This window comes from Coptis chinensis, chromosome 5 (assembly GCF_015680905.1).
Source record: "Coptis chinensis isolate HL-2020 chromosome 5, ASM1568090v1, whole genome shotgun sequence".
NCBI classification, from domain to species: Eukaryota; Viridiplantae; Streptophyta; class Magnoliopsida; order Ranunculales; family Ranunculaceae; genus Coptis; species Coptis chinensis.
In genome coordinates, this window is record NC_141460.1 from 63,362,562 (window position 1) to 63,388,869 (window position 26,308).

Sequence of the window (26,308 nt, forward strand, 5' to 3'; positions counted from 1 at the left end):
CGACTCTGCATCCGAAATCTGGAAAGATCTAGGTGATCATTTTTCACAAACTAATGCACCCAAGGTTTCTCAACTGAAGGATTCCGTCGCTCTTCTCAAGCAAGACAATCGTCCGGTATCTGTTTATTTCACTTTGCTTAAATCTTTCTGGGAAGAATTAAGTTCTTTGTCTACTATGCCTACTTGTACTTGTGGTCATGCATCTAATTTTGCCAAAGAGGTTGAAGACGGTCATTCTATGAAATTCATGCAAGGCCTAGATGCTCATTTTCAATCCATCCGCAATCAAATTCTCTTAATAAATCATTTTCCTCGTATGTCCAAGATTTATTCTTTAATCCGACAGGAAGAGAAGCAATAAGAGAATCATGCACTCTCTCTTCTTTCTGCTCCAGACGCTGCTGCCCTGAGTACTCACTTTCAAAAGATCAACTGGGTTTCTTCTTCGAAATCAGGCCCGTCTAAACCTCTGCAGCACAACACTGGTTCGCCTCAGCCTAGAGCGCGCACGCCCTCCGATACAGGGAAACCAGAGCACACATGTGCTCGTCCATTCTACAACCACTGTAACCGAGTTGGACATCATATTGGTACATGTTACAAACTGCATGGTTATCCACCCAAGCCTGCTCAAGCTAATTCGGTTGCTACAGGCTCCAATTCTCCTGTTTTCTCCACAGAACAATACAACCAACTTCTCAGTTTGCTTGATTCAGGTAGTACCACTTCACAAGCAAATCTGACAGATATATCTCTCTCGTGTTTTTCTAAATCCATATGGATCATTGACTCTAGTGCTACCAATCATGTATGTTCATCGTTACATCTGTTTTCTCATTATCATACTTGTCTAACACATTCTACTATTAAACTCCCGAATGGAACATACCATTTAATTACTCATGTTGGTAGTGTTATTCTCTCTCCTCTTTTGCATCTTGACAACATTCTGTTTGTTCCCACTTTTCATTTTAACTTGCTTTCCATTAGTGAACTAGTCAAATCTCACCCTATCTCTGTCACGTTCACTAATGATTCTTGCCTTTTTCAGGAGCAGTTATCAAAGAAGAAGATTGGATTGGGACGGCTTAATGGGGACTCTACCATCTCTAACTAGCTTCCGTTTGTTCATCCCACAACTCCTCCACTAATAATTTATGGCATTATCGCTTAGGACATCTCTCTTCCACGCCTTTGCAGATTTTAGCTAAGCAATTTCTTTTCATTTCTAGTTCCAATAATGCCACTTGCGATATATGTCCGCAAGCTAAGCAAACACGTTTACCTTTTTCTCATAGTTTAATAAAAACTATTCGACCTTTTCAAATGATTTATTGTGACATTTGGGGTCCTTTTCATTTACCATCATATTCCAATGCTCGTTTTTTCTTAACTATTGTCGATGATTTTAGTCGTGCTACATGGATTTATCTTATGACTGTCAAATCTGAAACTGCCATGCATTTACAATCTTTTTTTGCCATGGTTCATACTCAATTTCATTCTACAATACATTCGCTCATATTTAGCCATAGCAACATTGATGACCATTTTCATAAAATCTAAGTCCTTCGATCCGACAATGGATCCGAATTTATATCCCATAACATGCAACAATTTTTTTCCAAACATGGGGTTATCCACCAACGTAGTTGCGTTGCTACTCCCCAACAAAACACCATCGTTGAAAGAAAACATCATCACTTACTAAACGTTGTACGAGCATTACGTTTTCAAGCTCATCTCCCGTTATCTTTCTGAGGCAAATACATTCTCACCGCAGGCTATCTCATTAACAAAATTCCTAGCACCTTGTTAAATGACAAATCCCTTCATGAGCTTTTGTTTACAACACCTCCCACTCTTACCCATTTTCGTGTTTTTGGTTGTTTATGTTTTACTCACAACACTTCCATTAAAAATAAGTTTGATCACCGCGGGAAATCTGGCATCTTCATTGGTTATCCTTATGCTCAGAAAGGCTATCGCATTTATGATTTATCTTCCCAGAAAATTTATACTTCCCGTGACGTGATTTTCCATGAGAATGTCTTCCCCTATCAATATTTATCTTCCCCACCATCCCATCTGCCAGTTTATCCCTTACCCATCCCAAACAATAATGAAACATTCGACCTTCCATCATCTCATGTAACTCCAGTAGATAGAGCGCGCCCGCGCCCTCAGCCACCATAAATCGAGCGCTCCCGCGCTCTCCCTACTGCCACTTTTCTAGTAGACAGAGCGCGAGCGCCCTCCTTATTGACACTCTTCAAACTCAAACAGCTCCGACACTTACAATTTTGGAACTCCCTCAGCCACCACACCCCAACCCTCCTACTTCACCTCGATCTACTAGAGTGCGAAATCCCCCACTACTTCTCATCAAAGATTATCACTGCCCTACTCTCACCAAGGTACCTACAGTCCCTCGTTCGGCCAGCCTCACCCAATCGAACTGTAAGGTAACACGTTCTTCCACTCCATATCCTATGACTTTCGATGTTTCTGACACTAACTTTTTTACTTGTCATAAAGCTTTTTTGTCTAAAGTGTCTTTTCAGTTGTTCCTACATCTTTTTCTCAAGCTGTCAAAATTCTAGAATGGAGAGCTGCTATGGTTGCTGAAATTGCAGCTTTGGAACAAAATAAGCCTATTGGTTGTAAGCTCTCATCATAAGCCTATTGGTTGTAAATAGGTTTTCAAGATTAAATATTATTCAGATAGTTCTATTGAACGTTACAAAGCTCGTCTTGTTGCCAAGGGTTACAATTAGATTGAAGGCCAATACTATCATGACACTTTTGCACCCGTTGCTAAACTGGTCACTGTTCGATTACTTCTCTCCATTGCTGCTATCAGACATTGAACTCTTCATCAGCTGGATGTTCATAATGCTTTTCTCCAAGGCGATTTGGATGAAACTATCTATATGACCTTACCTCCTGGATTCGCCAAACAGGGGAGCACAGGATCTGTCGCCTCAATAAGTCCTTATATGGACTCAAGCAGGCTTCTCAGCAATGGTTTGCCAAACTATCTACCAGTCTTATCACTGCCGGCTTTGCTCAGTCTAAGTTTGATTATTCTCTATTCACAAATATTTGTGGTTATAATTCTACATTTGTCCTTGTTTATGTGGATGATATTCTGATCACAGGCAACAATCCATCTCTCATTTAGAACTTGAAGCATTTTTTAGAATCAAAGTTCTATATCAAAGACTCGGGACGTCTAAAATATTTCTTGGGCATTGAGGTGGCTTGTTCCAAAGAAGGATTATTTCTTACACATCGCAAATGTCTTTTGGACATTCTGTCTGATTGTGGTACCACTAGTGGTTATATTTCTGAGTTCCCTATGGAACAAAACATCAACCTCCATACCGATGATGGCACGTTACTTCAGGATCCTACTGTCTATTGTCACTTGATTGGGCATCTCTTATATCTCACAATTATACGTCCATATATCACTTATTCTGTTAACAGTTTTTCTACATGAACAAACGCTTTTGAAGAAACTCTCTTTAACAAACTGACGTGGGAAGCATCACGTGCCACTTCTCAAACCAACACTCCTCTTATTCCAAAACAACCAAAAAAAAAAAAAATTGTTCGTCTTCTTTGTTGGCGCGTACACTCCAATTTTCATCTCTCTCACGCTAAAACTTCAATCTCTTCATTCACTAAAAACTCCATCTTGAAAATGGTTTTGATTCTTAGATAAATAACACTTTCTTTTCGTGATTGTCAATCTCTGTCTTAAACTACACTACTATATTGATTTCAATATTAAATAAGGGATGGACGTTGAAGTTTCTATTGAATCTCCAAGCATTGATCTGAATAAATACCATGAAGACTATGAGGGAATTGAGATAGAAGGTAGTGAGGAAATTGAAGAAGTTGTAAAGGAAAAGGAAAACTTGAATGAACCTAAGGTGGGAATGAAGTTTGATAGTTTTGATGACATGTTGCGGTACTACCGAAAATACGGCAATGAAAAAGGTTTTCCGGTGAAGATTAGGACTTCAAGAAAAGGGGATGATGGTGATATGAGATGGGTTACTCTTGAGTGCTGTCGAGAGGGCAAATCAAGGAGTACAGGTAAAAATTTGTTCATAAAACAACCAATTTGTAATACGAAGTGTAATGCAAAGATTAGTGGTGTTTTATGTGTGGATAGAAAGTGGAAGCTTAACTCTGTTTATCTTAGCCACAACCACGACGTGAGTCCAAGTAAAGCACGGTATTTTAAGAATAACCGAAAAATACCTCCAGCGGCTAAAAGAACACTTCTACAACATGCTAAATCCGGTATAAAAGCAAATAAGTCTTATAATACTTTTGTGATTGAAGCCGATGGGAATGAGAATGTGCCATTTTTGATGAAAGATAGTTATAATTTTTTGAATACTGAAAGACGCATGAGACTTGGGAATGGAGATGCTTTAGCAGTTCAAAATTATTTCGTTAAAATGCATGCTAATAATGCTAATTTCTTCTCTTTGATGGATTTTGATGATGATGGTAGGTTGAGAAATTTATTTTGGGCAGATCGAGGTGTGTAGATGTATGAAGAGTTTGGTGATGTTATCACATTTGACACAACATACTTGACGAACAAGTACGCCATGCCTTTTGCTCCTTTTGTTGGGGTGAATCACCATGGCCAATCAATATTGCTCGGATGTGGGTTGACATCAAATGAGGATACACAAACATTTGCTTGGCTTTTTTCCACTTGGCTTACATGCATGAAAAATCGAGCTCCTAGTGCTATTATAACTGATCAAGATGGGGCCATGAAAAATGCTATTGAAATTGTCTTTCCAAATGCAAGACATAGGTGGTGCTTGTGGCACATTATGAAAAAAATACCTGAGAAGTTGAAGGGGTATACCGAATATGAGTCAATGAAGAGTTCTATAAAATATGCCGTCTATGATTCTTTAACTATGGCTGATTTTGAAGCAAGTTGGAAAGGATTAATTAAGGAGTTTAACCTTGAAGAAAATGAATGGTTGAATAGCCTATACAAGGAGCGACATCGTTGGGTTCCTACTTTTGTGAAAGATACATTTTGGGCAGGGATGTCAACTACTCAAAGAAGTGAGAGCATGAATGTTTTTTTTGATGGATATGTTAATTCAAAGACCACTTTGAAGCAGTTTGTTGAGCAGTATGAGAATGCTTTGCGAACGAAAGCAGAGAAGGAGAAGAAAGCAGATTTGGATACCTTTAGAGCTTCAATTCCTTGTATAACCAAGTACAAAATTGAGCAACAATTCCATGAATGTTACACCAATGACAAATTTTTGGAGGTTCAAAATGAGCTGAAAGGTTTGCTTTATTGTGGTCTATCACGCACCGGAGGTAATAGCAACATTGAGAAGTATGAAGTTCAAGATGTTTTGGTTGGACTAAAACAGCAAGACGTCACTTTTATGGTATTGTTTAACCCTGTTGATTGTGATGTTAGGTGTATTTGTCGCTTATTTGAGTTCCGAGGGATATTTATGCAGACATTGCCTTACAGTTTTGATTCACAAAAAGTTTGAAAATGTACCTGAAAAGTATATTTTTCGGCGATGGAGAAAAGATATGAAGAGGTGTCACACGAAAATTAAAATCGTTTATTCCGATTGGGCTATGAATCCTGAGAATGAGCATCGTGATAAGTTATGTAATGCATTTTATGAGGGGGTAGAATTGGTCGTAGAAATTGAAGAGAAGACTAAAATGGCAATGGGTTGGATTGAACGTTTCATTAATGAGTTTAAGAATGGTGCACGCATCAATGAAACTACTCAACGAACTCCATCAACTGTTGATCAACCAAGTGGAAGTAGTACCATTCTTGACCCGTTGGTTGCTCGACGAAAAGGTCGACCAACTATTAAGAGGAAACAAGGAAAGACAGAGATATTTATTCAAAAGGCCAAACAGAAAAAGAAAAAAGTAAGTTTGTACTATTTATCTTCTTTAGTAGAACTACTTAATTATTTTCTGATAATGACATTCATTTCATTACACATATATAGGAGAAAGAAGGTGCATCTAACATCCCACATGATACCCAAGGAAAGACGAAGAAACTTGTTCAAAAGAACAAACGGAAAAAGGAAATTGTGAGTTTGTCATATTATTTATTTTCTTAATTATATTACTATTACTTTGCTGGTTCTTTTATTCCTTTCATTAATCATATAGGAAAAAAAAGGGCACAAGAAAAGGAGAAACTTGTTCCAAAGAACAAACGGAAAAAGAAAAAGGCAAGTTTTTAATTTCTATTTTTTTGTACTACAAATTCGTTTTCAATAATGTTATTTTTTATTAAACACATAGGAATTAGAAGGTGCATCTGACATCCCATATGAGACACTAGGTATATTGATAACCCGAAAAAACAATAAAATCCTAAATATTAATGCTACAAGAACACTAATACGTAATCCTACCGTTCTTACGTTTAAATCAATTCTTCTTACTCTCAAAACATATTCATGCAATATAATGAGTAAGGAATTCGTTCCACTCTTAAACCTTCAAGACTTAAATAGAATTCAATTGATCCAACACAAGGAACAATGGTGAGAGTGATGTGTTTGGTGTGAAATTTCTATACTACCATTCTCAACACAAGAACAATAATAACAATAAGACATAATTAAATTAAAACTGAATTTAAAACTAAGATTGTGAATAAAGATAATTAACTTTATTGATCTAATAAAACAATAAGAACAAGTCATGATTGAATGAATAACAACTATTTTATTTATCTAATGAATGATATTCAATGATTTAAATAACTAATCTAAAACAAAGAATGAAACTAATTAATGGAATGAATGTAAAAACTAGATCTAGATCTAAAACTAATCTAGATCTATCTTTTTCTAACCCTAAACTCCATTAACATTAGCTTCCTAACCTAACTGCCATTAACAAAGATTCAAGCTTTTGTTTTATACTTCCAGATCCAAAATCGTGCATGGGCTTGGAGCCATGTTTTGGGCGGAAAATCGGCCCAAAACCCAATTTCTTTAGTCCAAAATGGGCTCTTCAGCTGCAGTTGGCTTTGACAGATGTTTCGTCCACTTCTGCTCCTCTGATTGGGTCAAGGCTTGGACCATTGCAAAGCTCTTTCGAGCGGTCGTTTTGACGTAAGGTAGGCCCAATTCGAGTCTGAGTCCAAAGATATGGCACTTTCGGAAGTTCTCTTGACTTTTGCTCCTTTATCTCGCTAAAGTGGCACATTTCGCACATAATGGACTTTGAAGCACTGAAATGTATAAAAACACGTAATCAGTATTAACTCTTACTTATTATTCACATAATTGGTCTAACAGTATGATTATTAAGGGGTTAAAACTACAGTTTTGGGCTCTTATCAAACCACCCCAAGCGACATTTTGCTTGTCTCCAGCAAAGATGAAAATTAGAATAAGTGACCAAAATGGAGTTCTAACTACTCGTTTATTTGAGTCGCGATTGCATTGACCATATGCAACAAGGCCTTAAACCACTAGGAATTCCCTAGTGGGCCGAGTTATAGCCCTCGTGAGAGTTTTCGATGAAGGTACTCACAAACTTCATCTATACTACAAACGACTAAGAAATAAAACTATTGTTTCCTCATTCATGTCTCAACTATCTATACATCTCACTAGCAATTGAATACAGAATAATCATGTCGAGAAACCTAAGCTAATATATGCATAATAATCAATCATCTACGAATAAACATATATCTGATGAGTAATGCTATGAAATGCTTAGCGGTCCGTTTCGAAAACTTCGGAATAAGCGTCCTTAAGTAGGTCCTCACATAAAAGTCAAGACAAAAATCACTCTGATTTTTCCACTCAAGTTCGCTACTCCGATTGTGCGGTGGGCACACTTTACCTTACAATCTCAATGACAACAAAAGCCGGGGTCGATCAAACACATCGCCACTTACTATCACACTAACCTATTCCTAATTGAGCTAGAGGTCTTTATTAGGTGTTGCGGGGATTAGGAGATGGTTTAAGAAGGAAGGAAATGGATATTCAAAAGGACAAAGTCTGAGATAATAGAGTCTTCATATTATGTAACTAGAAAACCTTGTTATTTACTTTTTGCTTCTACACTTTGTTTCCATCCTTAGCCATATTTTTTCTTTTCTTTGGCCTTTGACTCCCTTTTATTCTATTTTTTTTTTGGAGTTTTTTATTTATTTTCTTTTTTTTTTTTTTTTCTTTTTTTTTTTTCTTTTCTCTTTGGATGGAAACTTCTTTTCTTTATTTTACGGAAGCAACTAACTAATTTTTGTTTACCACGAGGTTTTCTCTTCTTCTTTCTTCCTCATTCTATTCTCGGACTTATTCTAAATTGGGTAGGTTGATTTTTTTTTTTATTTTGTTTTGTTTTTGTAACAGGGTAAAGGAATTGTGGTTTATGGAAGGCTAAAGAAAGGCTCGAGGAGGCGTGACTAGCGGAAAATAATTCATAGGTTTGAATTTACGGCTATATCGATCCAAAGAGGGCCTAAATTCGCTTAGGATATGGTTTAGTGATCAAGCAAGTGGGCGTGTGATTTCTCTATCCGGATTTTACTTCTCCCTTGTGTCATTTCTCAAATGTTTTGGCTCATATAAGGCTTTAGGCTATATTCTCCACAGGATTTGTAGAATAAGTACTCTAGCCTAGATTTGAGAAACTTTTCTTGCTAACAATCATAGATACTCATGTAATAAATTTATAGATAGATGCAAAGATTATTACCTACATATTAACCTAAGTTTCTAACAATTATTACGATCTGTGACTCATTGAGACTTCTAGATTGTTAAGAGCATGGAGAAAGAAAACAATACCAATATTCCTAAGTGTATAGCATACTTTTTATTTATATTTTTGAGTTTTTGAAATTTTAACTAGAAAACAAGTGCACATTATACATATCTATATCCTAACGGATGTCTTAATTACCGTGTTTCTATGCCCCCAAAACAAGAAGCATGCTTTGTCCTCAAAGCATTTAAATAAAGAGGGTAGAAAAATACCATGGAAATCGTGAAATTCTGGAACATCGCAAAACAAGGTTAGAATATACTAATATAGGAAATAAAAAAATTGGCGCTTAACTCTATAAGAGTTCCACCCATTATGGGGTTAGCGAGAATTAAATTGCTTGGGACATAAGCGGACACTAAGCTGAAACTAAAACTTACCTCCACTCCGGTTTACTTCGTCATCCTCCTCTTCTATAAAGAAGTGAGGGTTCCTGGCGATCTGCCATGCCATGATAATTTGCCATGCTTCCGCCATTTATCATCTATGATTGCTAACCTATTAAAAGCCACTTGGTGGGATGGGGTGTAAGGTGCAACTTTGATGAGGTTGTATCCTCCACCCTTGCCAAGTCATTACCGCGGAAAGGTCGAATAATAGAATTGGTGGGTCTCACAATATCGACCCCAACCCGGTCCGTGAAAGGGGCACAAAAAAGCAGGGGAAGAAACATAGTATAATCACGGCAAACTAATATAGGCATAAGAAGATACTTATGCCTCATGCTATGGGCTCGTGCTAAACTAGACATTAAGGTCTTAGGAAGGTCATATAGCGAAGCGTTCCTCGCTAAAGCAAGGAAAACATCGCAAAGTGGCATTATTCGGAAGAAAAATGTCACTCCCCTAATATGTTTAGCATGATAAAGAACATTACCGTATCACATTAAAGGGACAAGTTACCAAGGGCTACATTATATGTCCCTTGGTCCTCTACACGGAAATTGTCGGACCCCATAAGCCTCATGCAAAAGTCATAAATGTAGACATGCATATTATCTACCCAATAGCATCATGGGTAATGTATTTTTGGGCATGGCAAGTCCAAGAACAAATGCTAGCAAGAACCATAAAGCGGTTCCCGGCTACCGTGTGTGATCACCTCTTGAAACCAAGCACCATAAGTAGTGCTTTGAAACAAATCTTGGAAGATTGTTCGGTATCAATGTAGGAGATGTCATCTCAAAACTACTCACGTAGAAGCAGACTGCGAAAACACGGAAGAAAACTCAGAAAATCAAAATTTCCTCGTGCTTCTTCTTGGAAGGCGCTTGTATAAAAGCCGAGTCGCGCTCTTTAGTTTTGGAATTACAGAGTTTGGAGCGGTTGGCGCTCTGATTAAGCTGGGCGCCTCGGTGAGAATTTTAAATTCGATTGATGTTTTGGCGGGTAAAACTTGGTGGATGGTGCGGGATGATCGTGATATTTTTCGATTTCTGATGTTTGGTTAAAAGCGAATCGGGCGCTCAAAAAAAACTTTAAAAGGCAGCTGGCATAAAATTTCAGTGTATTTTTTCATGAATTTGTCCGAGACTGAAATGGGCAACCACGGGATGAAACAACCAAGGGTGGGTATTGGTACTTAAAAATGACTACTTCTACAAATCATGATATAATAAATAATACCACCCCCAAACAATTCGGGAAGGTGGGATTAACAATAAAATCCATGCACAATTTGAAAAGAACCACATTATATTAAAATTGAAATTCAAACAACATTTAACTACCAAATTCAAAGTTAACTACGGAATTTAACAACGTAACATCCTATATACTAAAAATAATAAAAAACAACATCAAAACAATAAACAAGAAGAAATCTAGCTACTCTTAAAGGGAGTGAGGTGGGGGTAAGAATAGGAATTTGAGTGATCAAGAATGGAAAAACCAAACACCCCACCCCCAAACAAATTTTTGAAAACAGGTTTGTAAAAATTTGTTTTAAAACGTGGGTCTTTTAAAGTCGATTCCTAGACTTAAAGTGATATATATGTATTTACATGCAGTTCCCCATATATCAATAATCTAAAAGTTGTGGGTCTTTCCACAAATAATTAACATGGAAAGCACCATCAAACAGAATTAAGCACCAAGATTTCCTATGATGTAGCTTAGTGGAATGAGAGTAAAGCCTTATAGATCTAAAACCTAATGTCGAGCATACGGTTTTTTCTTCTTTGTCCTCCTAAAGGGAATGCCAAGTAAATGAACATGAGAAAATTGATGGTTGTGGAAGATCATTAGGATGTGGATAATTGTGAGAAGGAAAAAATGGAAAAAATGAAAAAGTGTCCGGTGGCTTGTCCTTGGGTGTTACTTCTTCACTAGTTGGTTTTAGATAGTTATGAAGCATAGGAGAAACACCAAGGTCAAGTACAAACTCAATGGTTCTTTGAAAAGGTAGAGGCGAGGAACATTCGTGATGGAAGGTGAATGAGTGACATGAGGATGTGAGGTGGGTGAATGGTGTTCAACTAGTGTTCTTAGGTCTATATCATGAGAGGCCTTGAGATATGCAAGACATTCCTCAATAGGTGGGTAAGAAGAATCCTTTGGGATAAAGGGCAAAAAAAATTCTTCTTCCGTCATGGCGTCAAAGAGATGAATGGATGTCGATAGGAGAGAACTTCCTTGGTGACAAAGAAGGATTGCAAAAGAGTCGAAGGAAATCCTCCTTGATGTTATCTACGTCTAGGGAGTAGAAATTGTGATCCTTGTCTTCTTCCATAAGAGGGGTATCTACTAGTGTGGGGACTAAAGTGTCAGCCGCACTAATGTGAGGTACAAAACTCTCAATGGACTTCACTTCTCCTTCTATAGGCAAACCTAGTTGTCCCCTGTTTTTGTCTAAACATGTTAACTTCTAGAAAGATTTCAAAAAAAGAAAGAGTCATTGAGCCATCCCGACAATTGATTTGGGCATTGGCGGTTGCCAAGAAAAGGGCGCCCTAAGATGATGGGAATGGAATCATGAGCAACTTACGTGTCAAGAATAACAAAGTCTATTTGGATAGTAAAATCCACGAACTTTAACGAGAATATTTTCAACTACACCCTTGGGATACTTAATAGAACGATCGGCTAACTGCAAAGTCATTTTGGTTGGTTGAAGTTTTGTTAGACCTAGTTGTTTTATATAAATAAAAAGGGAGTAAGTTAACACTCGCCCCAGGTCTAATAAAGCGGTTGTTATGAAGGTATCACCTAAGGTGCATTAATCTGATAGGGACGACCGGGGTCCTTGTACTTAACAATTCCGTTATGTTAGGATAAAGAGGATATTGTTGGTTAAGAATGCTTAAGTGGGGTATGTTGGTTTTCCTCTTCTTGGTGCACAACTCTTTTAGAAACTTAAGCGTGTCAGGGTAGACTTTTTATGGCTTCTAGAAAAGGTAGGTTTATAGTCAAATTTTTAAACACTTCCCTAATCTCATCAAAATTCTCGTCCTTTTTTAAACACAACTAGTCTTTGGGGATATGGTGCTTTATCGCTATTTTTAACGAAGGGATAAAATTATTATTAGGCTTTGCTTTATCTCTATCTGGTTTTCCATCTAGGTATCCATATTGGAACCTCTACAGGTGTAGGGTCTTCACTTTCTATTATTGAATCTTGTAATGTTTTCCCTTTTGGTTGTGGTTTAACTGGTACTTCTACAGTTGTAGGGTCTTCAGTTTCTATTATAGTATGTGGTATGGTATCATTTTTAGTTTGTGGGTAATCTTTAGGCATAGTCACTTGGTTATCAACTACTTCATACGAGCGAAGGGTAGTGATTGCTCATGGGTCCCCTTGGTTTATATTACCATTACTGCTGAATACTTTTTATTTGAATCACGGTGTTTGTTGACTTAGGATTAGGCATTGCTTGACTTGGAAACATGCCGGTTTGGTTATTATTTTGGTTAGAAGACATGTCAATAACCTTTTGGCACAAAAGATTGCATCATTTGCATCGTTTGTTTCATCATATTAGAGTTTTGATCATCTTTGATCTTTCATCAAGTTGGAGTTTTGTTGCATAATTTGATTTTGTTTCTCCAACAAGGTCACTACTACTTTAATACGTAGATGGTTGTATTGGAATTAAAGCTTGTTGGCGTTCATGTCTTGATGTTGATAGTTACGGGTTATGGGTACTAAACCTCTATTCTGGTCACCTAAGTTCTCTTGTCCTTGATGTTGAGTTAACTGGTTGAAGTGTGGTGGTTGTGGTGGTGGTTGTGCATAGACAAGAGGACAATAGAAGTCGGAATGCTCAAGACTACAACGAACATTACAACGAGTAGAGTTAATGTTCATGACCTGGGTGGGTTGTTGTTGAGCAGAGATAGCATCTACCTTCTTAGTGAGGGCATCGATAAGAGTTTTAAGCTTCGGGATCATGTTTAACCTCAAGAGAAGAAGGAGAGGGCCGGGAGGAATCGTTACCTCCCGATTGTTGTTCTTCTTAGATTGATCTTCTAAGAATTTATAAGCCTCAAAGGCTCCTTTACTAAGAAAACTACCCCGGTCATGATATCTAGAACCTCCTTATGATAATGTGAAAGCCCCTTGAAGAAAAAGCACGAACAAAGCGTGTCTTTTCGCGCAAGATTATGATCTTGGGCATTCAATGAGAAGATCGATTGAAGCGATTCGAACCTCTCGAAAAGGATTCATGAGGATTATGGGTGAAGAAATGAATTTTGTGAAGCATTTCATCTGTCTTCAGTGGTGGGTAAAATTGTTCCATGAACAATTGAACAAGTTGAGCCCATGAGTCCACAGAGTTTGGCGTTTGGGCGAGTTAACCAAGACGCCGCCTTGTCGCGGCTGGGGTGAAAGGAAACACCCTAAGTTTAACTTGATCCGGACTTACGCTAGGATGATGGAATGTAGTGAGAACTTGGTCTATCCTACGATGTCTTTGGTAAGGCTCGTGGTCGTGGTCTAAACCATGAAAAACCGGTAACAAGTTAAATATATTAGGGGATTGAAAATCCCCACTAGGTTTGCAAGAACGATGCGACTTAGGGCCATCGTTTAGGGCTTTATAAAAATCAGAGAGAGGAGTCTCTTGTTCTTTAGCCATTGATGCAAGTGTAGTGTGTGAAATTCTAGATAGGCGTGTTGTATTTATTTCTATGAAAAACAAGCCTGATTATACTAGAATTAAAACTCCTCTGACAGAAGAGGCGAGGAGTGGAAGAAGGAGTACCTGAATGCCTCCTTGCTACGCGTTTGAATAGCGTCTTGTATACGCGATTTAAGTGTATTTAACAAGTTAGAAACACTTAATAACTTTAAGGAATAAAAATATGCATTTACCTATGAAAATTGGGCTGTTCGGATGAATTTTCCTTGTTGGGCGCGGGTAGGGCGCGGGTTGGGCGCGGGCGCGCTCAAGGTAAGTTGAAATTACAGTGTTTAAGGGCGGGTCGCGCTCAACATGGGCGCGGGCGCGCTCCAGGGTTTTCAAGTTTTAGGCCTTTTATCGTACTCCAAAAAATCTGAAATTTTTACAGTGATTTGCTAAGACGTCTATCAAGTAGCCTGTAAAATTTCAGATCGATCGGAGCAGTGAAAGTCCCTCTACAGCCCTCCAAAGTTTGCGAAACCGTTTTCGGACACAATACAAACAACCGAATGGTTAACCCATCAAAACAAATCCAAAAATTTCCAAATTTTTACTGGAGACTCCTAACAGATCCTAGTTGTTCCTGTAAAAAATTTAGAGCAATTGGAGTTCTACAACCTCTCCTTATTGGCTGGTGTTTCAGATATTAAGTGTTTGCAACACTGCAGAAACACACTGGAAACACTCTACTATTTAGGTGGTCAAAACAAATAAAAAACTCATCAAATTTTTACTACAAACTTCTGGATTAGGATAGATACTCCTGTAAAAATTATAGAATTTTTAGAACTCCCTAAGTAACCTTATTCGTCTGTTTTTCAAGAACATACGGTGTGAAAACTGAAATGCAGCACTGTAAAGATCGTATTTTTTTCACAAGGTAAACCAACTTTGAAAAATCTGAAAATATTCTAGTAAATCAACAACACATTAAATATTATGTATGAATATTTTCAGAATTTTCGAAAATTTAGAAATACCTTCACCGCAGTGTTTTCTCTGTGAATCCAGAGCCTAAAAGCTGAAGCATTGAGCAGGTTCGAAAATTCAAGAAATAAGAATGAAAAATTAAAAAGGTGGGTGGGTAGAGAATGGGGGATTGCCCCTTGGATTCAAGCAATTAAATTCTTGTCTTGAACGAGATTAAGATGGCAGCGGCGCCATTTGATAACCGTAAAAATAATTGAATCCTAAATATTAATGCTACAAGAACACTAATACGTAATCCTACCGTTCTTACGTTTAAATCAAAATCTCTTACTCTCAAAACATAATCATGCAATACAACGAGTAAGGATTTCGTTCCACTCTTAAACCTTCAAGACTTAAATAGAATTCAATTGATCCAACACAAGAGGAACAATGGTGAGAGTAATGATTTGGTGTGAAAGTTTCTATTCTACCATTCCCAACAATTGAATCTAAACAAGACATAATATAAAGATTTGAACTTTATTTGCTTAAACTCAATTCGAAACTAATCATGCAATAATTTAATTAAACTAATAATGACAAACAATTGAATCTAAGAATTGAAACTAAACAATTAATGGAATTGAAACTAGATTATCAAGAACACTATTTTATTAATCTAATGAATGATATTCAATGATTTAAATAACTAATCTAAAACAAAGAATGAAACTAATTAATGGAATGAATGTAAAAACTAGATCTAGATCTAAAAACTAATCTAGATCTATCTTTTTCTAACCCTAAACTCCATTAACATTAGCTTCCTAACCTAACTGCCATTAACAAAGATTCAAGCTTTTGTTTTATACTTCGGATCCAAAAATCGTGCATGGGCTTGGAGCCATGTTTTTGGGCGGAAAATCGGGCCCAAAACCCAATTTCTTTAGTCCAAAATGGGCTCTTCAGCTGCAGTTGGCTTTGACAGATGTTTCGTCCACTTCTGCTCCTCTGATTGGGTCAAGGCTTGGACCATTGCAAAGCTCTTTCGAGCCGGTCGTTTTGACGTAAGGTAGGCCCAATTCGAAGTTTCGAGTCCAAAGATATGGCACTCGGAAGTTCTCACGACTTTGCTCCTTTATCTCGCTTAAAGTGGCACATTTCTCACATAATGGACTTTGAAGCTGAAATGTATAAAACACGTAATCAGTATTAACTCTTACTTATTATTCACATAATTGGTCTAACAGTATGATTATTAAGGGGTTAAAACTACAGTTTTGGGCTCTTATCATATATGTACCAACTTCAATGCTTCCAAGGTACGGTGATTTTACACAATGTAGTTCTCTGTATTTTTTTTTTTGCCTAATGATTTTTTTTGTTTAGTTTCTTTATGTTTTATTAAATTGTAGGAGAAACAATGTGCATCTCACATTCCGCATGGTTCACAAGACATATCTAGTCAATTAAATGTTAATTATGGATTATCCTTCCAATTCGATGCTTCCCAAGCGATATCTAGCCAGTTGAATATTCCAAAATATAATATTCCCATGGCAAATGTTAATCAGAAATATGCTCAGGTATCATTTACTAGTGATATACTGATATATTTGTAATTAACTTATTTATTAGCTTGGTACTAATTAAGAAATTTTTTATATGGACTATAGGGATATATAGCCAATGGATCTCATGTTCCTTGTTTTCAAGACTCTCATTCTGATCAACTTCATAGAACAAACAACTATCCTCCAATGCAAGTATAGCTTTAATTTTACTTTTGGTATACTTCAACTAACTGATGAACTTATTATCTTTACAATATATATATATTTTTACAATGTTGCAGGCTTATGATGATGATACATTTTGGAAGACATTCTTAGATGAGATGGACAATGGGAAGAATGGAGGACCAAACAATTCAAAGAAATAAGCAAGTGAGGATAAGAAACGATGGCCGGTAGAATAGTTTAGCAGAGTAGTTGTTGGATTTAGTTGGAAATTCAGCAGTGTTTTTGTAGCTTAAATTTGAACAACCTCTGTTACTCTGTTAGAATGAAAATTCTAGTTAATGGCTTACAAGTAATATTTTGTTTTATGGAGTAGTATTTGTTATACTAGCTGCAGGTTGGAGTGAGAAAGAGAGAGTTGCGCGCCACAAAAAATGGATCCAATCTTTTTTTTTTTTTGGAATTGTTTTGCAACTTGAGGAGTGTTGTATTGTAACGTGAGGAGTGTTATACGAAGTAAGGCACGTGATACTTGCCACCTCAGTTTGTTCAGGAGAGTTTGTTCATATAGAATTAATCTTCTGTTAATTATACGTCCATATATAACTTATTCTGTTAATTATCTCAGCCGTTTCATGCAGTCTCCACGGACTCCACATTTAGATGCTGCTCATCGTATACTCTATTACCTTAAAGGTTCGATCAACAAATTGAATAACCTCAATAGCCGTCTTCTTTTTCTCTCTCTCTCACTATATATATATATATATATATATATATATATATATTTCTTGATTCTTTTCAAGAAAATTTCCATTTCAATAACACAACCGTTCATGACAACACTTTAGTTTTCAGTTCTCATAATAAACATAGACAAACCAACCGTCCAACTAATCTCTTCTTCTTCTTCTTTCTTTTCAAGAAAATATACATTTCCTCAATCTTTCTTTAACCCTCCAAACAAAAGCAGTATCCATCAAAATGGTGAATAAGAAACAGAAGACCACACCTCCTTTTTCATTTTCACACAACCCCGCCATTGCAGTGGAATCAGATATGTGGACCATCAAGACTCTAGCCCAAGATAGTCTTAAGCTTGCAAGAAATGGTAACCATCTCGAAGCGTGTAAACTCATCAAAGGAGCATGTCATAAGTACAACAACTCCCCTTTTCTCTATCGTGTTCTTGCAAAGATTTCTCTTACTTGTGCTCTTAAAGAAGTGGAAGATCAGACAGAGACGACATTTCTCCAAGAAGCAATTCAATCAGCAAGAACGTCTGTTGAACTTGCTCCTAATTCAGTCGAGTTTGCCTATTATCTCGCTTATTTGCTTTACAGTGCTTCTATAAATGTTGAAGGGTGTAATGTGGCTATTGAAGCATGTAAGAACGCTCTCCAGATTCCAAACCCCACTGATCCTCTTAAAGATACCTTGGGAATTTATGTTTCACTAGAGTTTCAAGAACCTGAAGCAACAATTCGTTCTGTTAAAGTTAATCTCGAAAACCTTATTGAGGTATGCAAGAATAAGCAGAAGATCGCGATAATCCTTGCGTGGAACTCTTTGAATACTAATGAAAAGCAGAGTTTTCTTAAGGTGGGCATTAGTGATCTTAAGTTTTATTTCAGTTCCTTAAACAATAATTTGGCCAGTGAGTTGCTATCAGAAGCTTTGTCTTTTGCTGGGACTAATAAGAAATGGAAATTCTGGGTGTGCTGTCGCTGTAATAAGAAATTTTCTAATTCTGGTGAGCATATCATACATGTTATGGAGACGCACTTGGATATATTAAAATTAACTTCGGAACAAAAGTCGTTTTTGCCTAACAAGCCAAGTGATGATTTCTGTGCGAAGATTGCCGAAGGACCATGGAACCCGGTGTATACATGTAAGATTTCTACGTTAACCACTGAAGAGCAGAGGGAATGCCTATCTCTCCTAGTTCGCTCCACTAGTAAGGGTAACAACAACGGTGGAATTGATGACAGCCCCACGGATGGTTTCAAGCAGCGTTCAATGCTCCTACGAGAAATTTCCAAGTTGTTAGATGAGATGCTGAATGAAGATATTCTCACCGAAGAAGGTGTCAATAAGGTGATCCAATACGCTCTTATGACTTATCAATGTTTTTTTCCTAAATTAGATTTTAGGAAACTTGGCTTGGACAAAACACCTCTCTGCATCTGCCTCTTAGATACTGGTCCACTTGAAGAAATCATCAAGCACTTACAGGAGTTTCGTCAAATTTCTGTGGCTGTCCTATCTGAAATTGAAAACACTGAAGAAACAGCTCGTAGAATACTCGAAACAAGCATCCCAGGATGTGAGTCTAAAGAGAAGATTGTTTTGGATGGTGAATCATTATGTGTCTTATTGGGGAATGAGTCAGCAGAAGGTGAAGAAGACGATGCTTCAATCCTTGATACTAACGGCAAAGAGATGGGAGAACATGATAGTGATACTCTCTTGCAATGGATCTGGTCAGGTCCTTCGAGCAAGGAACAGTTACAATCATGGACCGTTCTCCAAAAAGAAAGAAAAAATATGGGAGAAGAACTTTTCCTGACTTCTGGGAAGAATATTCAGATGCTACAGGAATTGTTGGAAAAGAAATGCGACCACTTGAACTATATGGATTCTCTGCAGAGAATTCATACAACGTTGACTCTCAACCACGATAAACATGTCCATGACAGCTTTGAAACAATCATTCAGAAGCGAAAAGAAGATCTTGGTCGTAAGAGGGACAGGGAATATAAATTTTGGAGGTGCGAAATGAAGGCTTGAAGATATTCTTAAAGAAGCACAATCACTTGACTTCAAGGACGAGCGAACATTGAGCGAACTCGCTATTGCTTATCATTGTGGTTTATTGACAACTAAGGAGGATGGTAATCCAGCATTGCAAAATTCCTTCAGTGAGGCAGACACTAAAGTGACAAAAGCGATCGACAGGCTCTGTAGAAAAAATATTGGAGATCAGGTTGGTACATTGATTTCTTACCAAATGTATAAAAGATTTCTTACCAAATATTTTTTTAACCAAACTTTTTCTCCTGTACTGCAGATTTTGACGCGGATCATTCACACCCAAAACGAGACAAAGATACTGTGGGATAGAATCAACTCTTTTGCTGCTCGTGATTACCGCACAATAATATCGGCTCTTACAAAGTCATACATGCAGGTGGTACACTGATCTTGCATCAGTGCTGGTTTTTGCTTTTAGTTTTTTTCTTTCGTGTGTTACCTTCCTCTACTTGTTTGTACTAAATTATTCTTTGTGTTACCTTCCTCTACTTGTACCAAGTTATTTTTGGTTTTATGACTACCGTCTACCACCCCATATCCAGGCACGGCTCCTGGAAATTACTAACCAGAACGGGTAAAAGGAAGTGTGAGGCTGTATGAGTTGCACTAAAGAGCAATGCAAGCTAAGGATTTTATATGTTGTTTTGTAATGATAGAGCCTTCAGATGGCGTACTCTGTGAATCAAAATGTATATTGAGACCATGAATCTAAATTCGTAGTATGTCAAACCATTGCATTGCTGATCAATTGAAAGAGACTGGATATTAATTCTCATTTTGAAATTTTCAAACTAGCTAAAACTTTATTTACTGGAAAAAGTTCGGCTGCTGCTATTCTTGTAGTCATCTTAATAAATTGCTAGTACTTTTCAGCGGGATAACATATATTACTCTTCTTAGGTATTTAATCTATCGTTAGTCGTACCTGTATTGAATCTCTCATTCCAGATTCTCATATATATAAAGAAAGATCACATACAGCGAGCAGTAACCCAGCCATATATGCTTCTTTACTGTGCAAAAGTTTCCATTTTGCACAGAAATCTTCAGTGACGCTGTGATCTGGAGCATCCGACTAGAAAATCAGACCACGATGGTGGCCAATTTTTTTGTTAAACTCTGCGGCTAAAAAATTCTGATGAAAAGAGGTTCACAGTTTGCAATCCTACCAAAGATACATAGATAAGTGTTGAAAATTAAACTTAGTTTCTGATTGTACTATAATTTTCTAGTAGTATCTGGATCGATGTGCTGGGAAAAAGATTATATTGCTTCAGAAAACTTGGAAAAATTCTCTCTTTACCTACAGCACAGCGAGCACCACTGCTTCAGGATACCCTTAAAAGAGAAGTTACTGTTGGGAGATTTCACTAGAAAGTCACACCTCAATCTAGCTACTTTCTATCCCAAATGATTTCAACTTGGAGATCACACCAAGGAAATCACCCACTCAAGACTTTGGTAGTTATCACAACAAACTCAACAAAGCAAAACCACTAGTTTATCATCACAATTCATAGCAACAATAAATATGGAAGTAAATAATGCAAAGAGATACAAAGATTTAAGGTGGTTCGGTAAATGTTACCTACATTCACACAATAGCCGAGTTTTCTTTGTAGTAAAGATTGGAAAGTTTACAAGAGGAAACAAGAATCAAGAACAAGAGGCCTCACTCAAACCCTAGCTTAATAGAGCTCCCACAATACCCAAGAAATGAATCTCTCTAAGTTTTCTCAAAACTCTATTCTATTTTCTTTATATAGGTACACATAGAAAAATGTGAGGAAATGGGCTTTGGGCCGAAATTTTGAAAATCTGTCAAAATTCCGGAGGGCATGAGCGCAGAGTGTGCCCTAACCAAGGCATGGTCGAGCGCAGGTCGCGCCCGACTTCCAGTGTTTTCAGCGCATGTCGTGCCTTGTCCAAAGTATGGTTGAGCGCGGGTCGCGCCCCCTTCTCCAAACTAAAAACTGAAGGTAGCAAGGTCGGACACCGAAGCAAAGCTCGACGGTTCCACAAACCCAACAATCTTCCACTTTAAACCTTCGAGATTCTACATGCACATCACATCTCAATTGTAACAACTCAATCCAAATCCAATTTACTAATGAAACACTCAGCTCATCCAAGATGGTCTTCAAGCAAGAAGACCCGACGAAGTCGAACACTTCAACTTCATCTTCACAACACCTCTACCATGACATAGACATGTCTCCATAGTACTCCATGAATAGCACAGTATCCATTTCACCGCTTCCCAATGATGTTTGCCAAGGTTAGCCATAAACCTCCAAGCAACTCCCACTGCATGGGATATATCCGGGTGCGTGCAAACCATGAAGCCTAGGGGCTTGTTGGAAACCATGCAAGCTCTTTCTCAGCTTGCGCACCATATTCTCTCTATCCTTCCGTAGGAAACCCAACAGTTGTCGCGTGTAAATCTCCTCAACATGGTCACAATGGAGGTGAGCAGTTTTCACATCTAACTGCTTAAGATTTAAACATTCCGCTACAACAATACTAAACACTGACTGAAAAGTATTTGGGGAGAATATCATTGCCAAATATTTCTTGAAACCATCATGTTCCTCCTTGACTCGATACACCCATTTGCTGTAGAGTCATGTCCTTGGGTACTTTAGCCAACTCCCAAGTGACACTAGAGATGAGGGACTTTGTCTCATCATGCATAACAAGCTCCCACTTGCTAGCATCACCAACCTCCAATGCCGCATCATAGCAATGAGGTTCACTATCATCAGCAAATAAATAGGTGGAGGGAGGATACTTCATGCTCGGTACAATTTGCCTGGATAACCTCCTTAGTGCACGAGGTGGAGATGAACTTGGTGGCGTAGTCTCTTCACCCGAGTCACTACTATCATCATTTGACTGTGGAACTTCTACAACACCACGACTCATATAAGAGCCTTCCAACTCAACATACTTAGTGTCACTGTCTGTAACCGGCTCCACGAGTTGTGCTTCTTTTCTGTCCTTGTACAAAACCATCTCACTGAACAAGGCATCTCTGCTTCGAATAATTTTCCGGTTTTGGTCATCCTAAAAACGATAACCAAGATCATCATCGTCATATCCAATGAAGGTATACTTGACATCAAGCTTACTCCTAGCTTGGTTACTAGTGTGCACATAGGACTCACACCAAAACACTCTCAAATGGGAAAGGTTCACATCTTTCCCACTCCACACTTCCTCTGGAATCCTGAAATCCAAAGGTACTGACGGTCATCGGTTGATCAGGTAAGCTGCTGTGCTAACACTCTCTGCCCAGAATTGCTCAGGCAAGCTTGCTAGTATATGTGTCAGTGTTCTAATCATCCGCTTTGCGACCCCATTCTCCTGAAGTGTCCCTCGCAAAGTCTTTTTCATCTTGATGCCACTGTTAGCACAATACTTCTCAAAACCTGGATCAACATACTCTCCACAATTATTGGATCTCAGCTTCTTCACCTTGAAGCATGTCTCATTCTCAACCATGGTCTTCCACGTCTTGAACACTTCCAATACCTCGGACTTGTGTCTCAAGAAATAGACCCACACCTTCCTAGTATGGTCATCAATGAAAGTCACAAAATATAACTTTCTGCCAAGTGAAAAGACATTAGCTGGCCCCCAGACATTTGTATGAATCAACTCAAGATTTCTAGCTTTCAGAGTTTGACCCATCTCTTGAAAACTCACCCTTCTCTGCTTTTCAAACATGCAATTCTTGCAGAAGTCAAAGTCCGTCGACTCTAACGGGAGTTTACCAGTGGAGTGAAGGACTTGCATTCCTTTCTTACTCATGTGACCAAGTCTGCAGTGCCAAACATTTGGATCCTCTTTGCCATTTGCCACAGCATTCGACCCATACCCGTGTGCGGTCATATAGAGAGTACCATCCTTGTCGCCTTTAGCAATTATTAGAGAACCCTTAAAGACTTTCCAAGTATCCCTCGTGAAGATTGTAACAAATCCTTCACTAGCCAATTGACCCACCGAAATCAAATTCTTCCTCAAATCCGGAACGTGTCAAACATCCCTCAATAACCATGTCCTATCTTTCAACTGGATACGGACATCACCTTTGCCAACAATGGCACAAGATTGGTCATCACCAAGAAAGACCTTTCCATGGTCACCTTTGGTGTAGTTCTCAAAGAACTCTCAATTTGAGGTCACATGGAATGATGCGCCGGAATCTAAAACCCAAGACTCCTTATTGTTCTCCATCGAACATATCAAGGCATCATCTTCCACTTCAACTACATTAGCTTCTTGATTCTTCTTGTAGTTGTCATTCCTTGGTGCTTGGCATCGGTTACTATAGTGGCTAGGCAAACCACAATTATAACATACAATGATACTATCATCTCTAGGCTCATCACTAGGGGCATGAGAGTTCATTCTCCCCCTTATATTTCTCGGTCTACCACGACCCTTGTGCACATGCATCCCTTCGCTCTCGGTACTCAAAGCCGAATCCGATGTCGAGGCCCCATCCGAACTCCTTCAAATTTCCTCCACTAGTATCATACTAACAACATCGTCGAATTTCAACTTATTCATTCCTTTCGAGCCACTAATAGCCGCAACCGTAGCCTTCCAACTTGGAGGCATTTGTCCTATTAAAGCCAACGCTCTCACTTCATCACTAAATGTAATCTCAACCGACTCCAATTGATCTTTCGTTTGGTTGAATTCATTTAAGTGGTCCTAGAAGGAATCATTCTCCGACATTCTCATGGAGAAGAGCTTGGTAATCAAATAGACCTTGTTCGCGGCCGAAGGTTGCTCATACATGCACGTTAGTGCCTTCATGAAAGACGCCACTGTCTTCTCATTTTTAATATTGAAGGCCACAAACTTCGAGAGACTCAATCGGATTGTCACCAATGCTTTTCTATCTAGCAAATCCCATTCACTTTGCTCGCAACTCACTGACTTCTCTCCCATCAAAGGTTCATACAAATCCTTTTGATAGAGTATGTCATCAATTTGCATCCTCTAATAGCCGAAGTTTGTACCATCAAACTTCTCTATTTTGTAGCTTCCTTTATCAGTCGTCAAGACTTCCACTGAACCAAAACAATGGTGGAGACTCTCTCAGAGGAATTTCTACAAACACCTAGCCTCTCTACTAAAGGTGGAGTCTTCCGTCACTCACCTTGTTCCAATGATTCAAACCATGCTCCGATACCACTTGTTGGAAGATTTCACTAGAAAGTCACACATCAATCTAGCTACTTTTTATCCCAAATGATTTCAACTTGGAGACCACACTAAGGAAATCACCCACCCAAGACTTTGGTAGTTATCACAACAAACTCAACAAAGCAAAACCACTAGTTTATCATCACAATTCAAGCAACAATAAATATAGAAGTAAATAATACGAAGAGACACAAAGATTTAAGGTGGTTCGGTAAATATTACCTACATCCACACAAGAGCCGAGTTTCCTTTATAGTAAAGATTGGAGAGTTTACAAGAGGTAACAAAAATTAAAAACAAGAGGCCCTACTCAAATACTAACTCAATAGAGCTCCCACAATAACCAAGAAATGAATCTCTCAAAATTGTCTCAAAACCCTATTCTATTTCCTTTATATAGGTACACATAGAAAAAGGTGAGGAAATAGGCTTTGGGCCGAAATTTTGAAAATCTGTCAAAATTCCGGAAGGCATGAGCAAGGGTGTGCCCTGACCAAGGCATGATCGAGCGCTGGTCGCGCCCGACTTCTAGTGTTTTTAGCGCATGTCGCGCCTTGTCCAAAGCATGGTTGAGCACGGGTCGCGCCCCCTTCTCCAAATTGAAAACTGAAGGTAACAAGGTCGGACACTGGAGCAAAGCTCGACGGTTCCACAAACCCAATAGCTACCAGACTTACTCGAAGCTTTGAAGGTTCTACTATAATTTTTGGTGGGCGGACAACACTACTTCTCGGCGTGAAGTTACCAAACTTTTTTGAAACTTTAAGGGTCCTGTTACTGACGGACCCCATATTGTGTTGGGCAGACCCTAAAAAAAAACATTGTTACAAGTGTGTCATTGGTCCCAAAAAGTCCAAAAAAAAACAATTATTACAAGTGTGTCATTGGTCCCAAAAAGTTGTTTTGTGTTGGGCACCTCCCAAACAAACGTGAATTTCTCCTTTTTTGCCCTTCTTTTCTATTCTCTTCTCTTCTCTTCCACCATCCTAAATCTTAAACTATGTAAACTATATCCTAACACTAACATTAAACACTAGGGCTGAATATGCACGTGACTAAGGCTGAATATGCATGTGTACAGTGGCTGAATGAGAAAATTCGACCCGGCTAGGTCGTTCGTTGTGCACACCAAACGATCTGGTCACACCGTCTGGACTAAGTCCAAAACGATGTGGTCATCTCGTTTGGGATTTGGACTTAGAAAAATCCTCAACGGCTACACCATTTGGGATTTGAACTTTGAAAAAATATAAAGTTCTGTTTTTTGGCCTCTTGACCGGTGTGAGCACATCGTTTGAAATAAGTCCCAAACGACGACATGACCACATTGTTTTGGACTTAGTCCAGACAGTGTGACCAGACCGTTTGGTTTGCACAAAAGCTTGGGTTTTCCAATTCAACTTTTTAGTTGTTTTTTTTTTGGGTCTGCCCAACACAATATGGGTCCGTGAGTAACAAATACCAACTTTAAAGGTTCGATCTACTATAATTTTTTGGTGGGCGGACTCCACTACTTAGATAAATACCAATTCTTGTGCCCTCATCTTCTGTCTTAGAGATATCCCTACATATAGGAAACTTCATTCTCCAACTGGGAAGAAATTCCAATATTTTCAGTTTGAGATCAGCTGGAAGGCGCGTGAAGCATGGCGGA

At 38.3% G+C, this 26,308-nt stretch overlaps 1 protein-coding gene, 1 long non-coding RNA gene and 1 pseudogene across 2 annotated transcripts; all 3 read left to right on the forward strand.

Moving 5' to 3' along the window:
- The first annotated feature begins 3,806 nt into the window (after nt 1–3,806).
- Nucleotides 3,807–4,574, forward strand: LOC147498293 (protein FAR1-RELATED SEQUENCE 6-like). The gene has a single exon (XM_086563199.1). The coding sequence runs from the start codon at nt 3,807–3,809 to the stop codon at nt 4,572–4,574; it is 768 nt and encodes a 255-aa protein (XP_086419325.1).
- Nucleotides 4,467–16,820, forward strand: LOC147498294 (protein FAR1-RELATED SEQUENCE 5-like; annotated as a pseudogene).
- Nucleotides 16,821–18,784: 1,964 nt separating this feature from the next.
- On the forward strand, nt 18,785–20,115 carry LOC147498295 (uncharacterized). The gene is made up of 3 exons (XR_015194268.1): nt 18,785–19,606; nt 19,691–19,810; nt 19,977–20,115. It is a non-coding gene; the product is annotated as an uncharacterized LOC147498295 (long non-coding RNA).
- Nucleotides 20,116–26,308: the final 6,193 nt, after the last annotated feature.

Coding starts and splice junctions, on each gene's coding strand:
- LOC147498293 (XM_086563199.1), top strand. CDS start 3,807: ATGGACGTTGAAGTTTCTATTGAATCTCCAAGCATTGATCTGAATAAA.